The sequence below is a fragment of the Glycine max genome, chromosome 2 (genome assembly GCF_000004515.6).
Source record: "Glycine max cultivar Williams 82 chromosome 2, Glycine_max_v4.0, whole genome shotgun sequence".
NCBI lineage: Eukaryota > Viridiplantae > Streptophyta > Magnoliopsida > Fabales > Fabaceae > Glycine > Glycine max.
In genome coordinates, this window is record NC_016089.4 from 41,171,538 (window position 1) to 41,176,985 (window position 5,448).

The window sequence follows — 5,448 nt, forward strand, 5'->3', positions numbered from 1 at the left end:
TTGCTGCATCACATTTCATTCTCCCATGTTTGCCGATATTGTTTCTTTAATTGTATATAATTATTATAATTAATTGATAGTATAAGTAGTAATCACACTTTCAACCAATTTTTATAATGAAAAATTTAAACTTTAATTAAACTCATAACTCCGCATAAATTATTCAAAGCGCCCCCCATCAAAGCTAATTCCCCCTCTTAAGTGAACTTGAACTTAGAAGTGGTTTTTTTCTTTAAAGTTCGTTACATTTATAATTAGTAATTTATTTAAACTTCAAGCGACTAAATCAAAATAAAAGATTTTCTGAAAAAAAAAACTAATGTAACCTTAAAAATAAAAATGTTTATTTTTTTTTTTAAAAAAATCTAAAAAATGTTGCTCAGCTGGGCAGCTGGGTCGTTAAACTCCACGCCACGCCGCCTACTCACCTACGCCAAAGAAAAAGAGGCGATTAGTAGGTGAAGTTCACAAAACAAAAACAAATAAAAAAAAACAAAAACAAAAGAAGCAGCTTTAGCAATTTGACCCGATTGGCAACTAGGACAATTCCAACACTCACCAAAATAGGCAGGAAATGACGAAAAACCCCTTTCCCAACTACCACCATCCCAGACACACACACCGCAACAACCCAGACCAGAGGCGTTTCCTTATAAAAGCCTTACCAAAGACAGCTCTCACAATCCCTTTGTGACTCCAAACACACCAATTGCATTTGCATTACCATTCACAATGGCAATCTCCTCCACTTCCAACTCCCTCATTCCCACCAAATCTCTAATCCCCCAATCCCACCCCCTCATTCCCAACACCAGGCCCGCCCTCCGGCCCAAGCCCGGCCCATCCCCTTCCATCTTCGCCGTTCACGCCGCCGAGCCCGCCAAAAACCCCGTCGTCACCGACAAGCCCAAGCCCCAAGCCCAACAACCTCCCCCGGCCTCGGCCCGGGCAACGAAATGGGCCGTGGACAGCTGGAAGTCAAAGAAAGCCCTGCAGCTGCCCGAATACCCGAGCCAGGAGGAGCTGGAGTCCGTCCTCAAAACCCTCGAGGCTTTTCCTCCAATCGTCTTCGCCGGTGAGGCCAGGACATTGGAGGAGCATCTCGCCGAGGCCGCCATGGGAAATGCCTTCCTCCTCCAGGGCGGAGACTGTGCTGAGAGCTTCAAGGAGTTCAATGCCAACAACATCCGTGACACCTTCCGCATCATCCTCCAGATGAGCGTCGTCATGATGTTCGGCGGCCAAATGCCTGTCATCAAGGTAAATGCTAACAAATTCAAACATATTCTTCACATAAGAACTGGATGGAGTAATTGAATATTCAAGTGTCAATTTGTTCATCAGTATTTTCGTTTTGAATTGACATAAAAGGGGATGAAATTTGGTTGTAAGGTGTGAAATGAGAGTTTTTGTTGTTGTTGTTTGTTTGTTTGTTTAGGTGGGGAGAATGGCGGGGCAATTTGCAAAGCCTCGTTCGGATTCGTTTGAGGAGAAGAATGGCGTGAAGCTTCCGAGTTACAGAGGGGATAACATTAACGGAGACTCTTTCGACGAGAAGTCGAGGATTCCGGATCCGCAGAGGATGATTAGGGCTTATTGCCAAGCCGCGGCCACGCTGAATCTTCTCAGAGCTTTTGCCACCGGTGGTTATGCTGCTATGCAGAGGGTTACTCAGTGGAATTTGGACTTCACGGATCACAGCGAACAGGGAGATAGGTATTCATTTATTTGCAATTTGCAATTACTAGTTTTAAATTTTGTTGGAATGGGAACAACCTGCCTCCTTTGAATTTGTTGTTTTCATCGGTTTAAGTTTTAAGTTTCCCCAGAATCAAAAAGTTTAAGGTTCCCTGATCTACTTTCTGAGTTTTCGGTTACTTGGAATCTAGGTTGGCTTCTTACCGGAAAAGGGAAAATCTATAGATTGGGCTTCTTTGTTTTGGTTGGTGAGATTTTATGAATAGTAAATAGTGTATGGGGGTGTTGGTTGACTTTAATAATAATCATTTATTTTTTATTGTTGATGTAAAATTTTTATACCTACTCTTGTAAAAATTGGGTAAACAAAAACGAAGTTGCATTAGGAGATAAGGTAAAGTGGTGATTGATATTTTGTGATAAGTGGTGATGCATGTGTGGTGGGAGGGTATTGGGTTGTTGTGTTGTTTCTCTATCAAATGGGGACTCGTCTGGGTCGCAATTTTTTTGAAAATTTTATGTTAAAGCAGGACGACTTACATGAGTTCTTCTCACACAGTGGTATCTGATGATGATAGTTTACTGTTCACTGGTGTTTCTTTCACATGTTTGACGTTAAGGGATGGACTTTGGGGAAATTTCATTGGTAATCCCAATTTAGTTGTTAACTCTCACTCACCCATATGTAACATGTGATATTTGAAATCATATGCCAATCTTATAATTTTTCCCTTTATGTCTCTACTACGGACTCAGAAGGCAGAACTCTATTATTATTGCTCTTTACTTTTCTTTTATATTTGCCTTCTCACCCATTAAAAAGACAGCCTGGTTTTGCTTTCTTCTTTTGCTAGGTGATTTGACATTTTACAAGAAATATTAAAGGGTATAAAACAGAATTAAAGTAAAAACAAATATTTTTCCAAAATTATTAGATTGTGTGCTTATTTGTGTTGTTGATGTGAATGTGCATATATGAAGCTAAATTTGATTTGCATTAAAGAACCGAAAGTGTACGTATTTCTTAATTTTGTAGGATATCACTAATATAAATACCATAGATTTCTGGGTAAAACAAATATTTTTCCAAAACTGTTAGATTGTATGCATATTCGTGTAGTTGATGTGAATATGCAAACCTGGAGCTAAATTTGACGGTGCATTAGAGAGGTGGGGGTGTATGGATTTCCTAATTTTTTTAGTATTTAACTCGGAAATAAATACCATAGATTGCTGGGGTATATTTTTGGAAAATCGGTATTTTTCACCAGAGGAGGGTCGCCGATTTCTTTCATGCCCTTTTTATTTCAGCAGCATCATGATGTTTACACGTTTTTTACTCTTTTCCTAGTTTGGAAAAATATATTTAGTGTTTGGTGTGTGCATTTTTGTTGTTTTATTTAACGGAAGAAGTACAAGAATAATGTAATGAAAATTACCTTTGATATGAGGATTGTGCCTGATTACTTTTTTTTTTACAAGGTCTATTATGTTGTTCTTTAATGGTAGTGTGACTTAAGGTAAATTATAATTAAACATTTAAACCTGTTTTTGGTATGGTAGGTACCGAGAGCTTGCTAACCGAGTTGATGAGGCCCTTGGATTCATGGCTGCTGCTGGGCTCACGGTGGACCATCCCATAATGAGAACAACTGAATTCTGGACATCTCATGAGTGCTTATTGTTGCCTTATGAACAATCCCTCACAAGGTTGGATTCAACTTCTGGTCTCTACTATGACTGTTCAGCCCATATGATCTGGGTTGGAGAACGAACCAGGCAGCTTGATGGTGCCCATGTTGAGTTTCTAAGAGGAGTTGCTAATCCCTTGGGAATTAAGGTTCGTACATGATTAATTGTTATCATTCTTAAGCATTTGATTTTCATGCATTGGCTTTATTGAATTTTGATTATGTTTTTCATGCATTGGCAGGTAAGTGACAAGATGGATCCAAATGAGCTAGTTAAACTCATTGAGATCTTGAATCCTCAAAACAAAGCAGGAAGAATTACTGTGATCACGAGGATGGGAGCTGAAAATATGAGGGTGAAGCTTCCACATCTCATCAGGGCAGTGCGCAGAGCAGGCCAAATTGTCACTTGGGTCAGTGATCCTATGCATGGAAACACCATTAAGGCTCCCTGTGGTCTTAAAACTCGCCCCTTCGATTCCATCAGGGTATAATTCTGGTGTCTCTTTCTATTTCAATTGGTCATTGGTGGCTGTTGAGTAGCTTTAAATATGTGCATGTTAGGATTAAAATCAAATTTCAGTTATTGTCCACTTCCTCAGAAAAAAATATAATCATTTCACTCTGCTTGTCACATAAACTTTGGATAAATACGTTATCTCTTAAAACTTCTGTTTGAAAGAAGGAAAAACACTGAAAAGAGGTCTTGTTTTTAGAAAATGATGCATGAACATCTCACACTAGTATACAAAGAGAAAGAAATAGAAAAGAGACAAAAATGTAGATGTGATTGGATAATATAATATGGAAAAAAAAGTTAAAGAAAAATGATGGATGTGAATAGAATATACTGGCATCTGAATTGAGGTCCTCAATGGTGGGCTACCAAACTGAAGGCTATATAATATATTTAGAAGTAGGAGTGGTAGGTCGAAAAAGGGCTACTTCTAAAAGTAGGTGAAACACTGTAATAGTCAAGTCATTTTTGGTTCCCCAAAGACATCATTGTGGAATTGGTTGCCTTTCTCTATCATTAGGTGGGAGTGGTCGCTTGGGGCCCATGTGGTGTGGGTGTTAATGTTCTTATTCTTGTCAACTAAAACAAGGACACATGCTTGCATTGTCACTTTATTCAGTTTAGTGAGATAACAAAGTATTGAGAAAATTGATCACGATTATTGAGGCCACTAACTTTAATCACTGCTGTTAGTGTATGTTTGCATTAAATTTAAGTTTTTAAGCAAAATTTTAATGTGTGAACATGCTTTTGAGGATAACTAAACACATCACGAAAGTGAGTTTACTTTTTCAAAAATACGTTCAACATTTAAAAGTACTTTTTGAAAGGTTAATCAAACATACTTTTAATTACAGGCCGAAGTGAGAGCATTCTTCGACGTACACGAGCAAGAAGGAAGCCACCCAGGAGGGGTTCATCTAGAGATGACGGGTCAGAATGTGACCGAGTGCATTGGTGGGTCAAGGACGGTCACATTTGATGACTTGAGCTCACGTTACCACACACACTGTGACCCAAGGCTCAATGCTTCACAATCTCTTGAGCTTGCTTTCATCATCGCTGAGCGTTTGAGAAAGAGCAGGATCAGATCGCAGCAACCTCTTGCCCCTCTAGGAGTACTGTAAAAGTCACCTTCAAAAAGCAACAAGAGAAAGATATCTTTGTTCGTTTTTTATTTGCCCTACATATTTATTATTAATCGATGGTTGTCACTTTGATGTTGTGTTCTGTGTTTGTATGTGTATACTATCTAGTAATGCGTTTGAACTGCCAAGGACAAGAGTACTTTTATTGATAATAAAGAAACGAAAACGTTTCAATTGCGTTGGCTACTCAAGTTTCTGCTCAGTCATTTTCAGATGTTTCTCTTCGGAAGTATATAAAATATGATACAAGGAATGCGATAGAATTGCTTCAGAAAAAAAGTAGTGCGATAGAAGAATCAAATTTTCTCGTATTTGATAGAAGTGAATAAAAATATTTTTTAAAAACATGATTTTCAGAAATGTTAATTTTATGAATAAGAATAAAATTGCTGTT

The 5,448-nt window shown here is 38.3% G+C and overlaps 1 protein-coding gene across 1 annotated transcript; it reads left to right on the forward strand.

Moving 5' to 3' along the window:
- Positions 1 to 555: 555 nt before the first annotated feature.
- Positions 556 to 5,245, forward strand: LOC100797019 (phospho-2-dehydro-3-deoxyheptonate aldolase 1, chloroplastic). The gene is made up of 5 exons (XM_003519125.5): positions 556 to 1,260; positions 1,439 to 1,716; positions 3,262 to 3,538; positions 3,632 to 3,877; positions 4,764 to 5,245. Exons 1-5 carry the CDS (start codon positions 733 to 735, stop codon positions 5,031 to 5,033), a joined length of 1,599 nt encoding a protein of 532 aa, XP_003519173.1. The 5' UTR covers positions 556 to 732; the 3' UTR covers positions 5,034 to 5,245.
- The last annotated feature ends 203 nt before the right edge of the window (positions 5,246 to 5,448 follow it).

Excerpts from the sequence above, each read along its gene's own strand:
- LOC100797019 (XM_003519125.5), top strand. The coding sequence starts at position 733 with ATGGCAATCTCCTCCACTTCCAACTCCCTCATTCCCACCAAATCTCTA. Across the intron at positions 1,261-1,438 it reads GCCAAATGCCTGTCATCAAG|GTGGGGAGAATGGCGGGGCA; the intron begins GTAAATGCTAAC and ends TTGTTTGTTTAG. Across the intron at positions 3,539-3,631 it reads CTAATCCCTTGGGAATTAAG|GTAAGTGACAAGATGGATCC; the intron begins GTTCGTACATGA and ends ATGCATTGGCAG.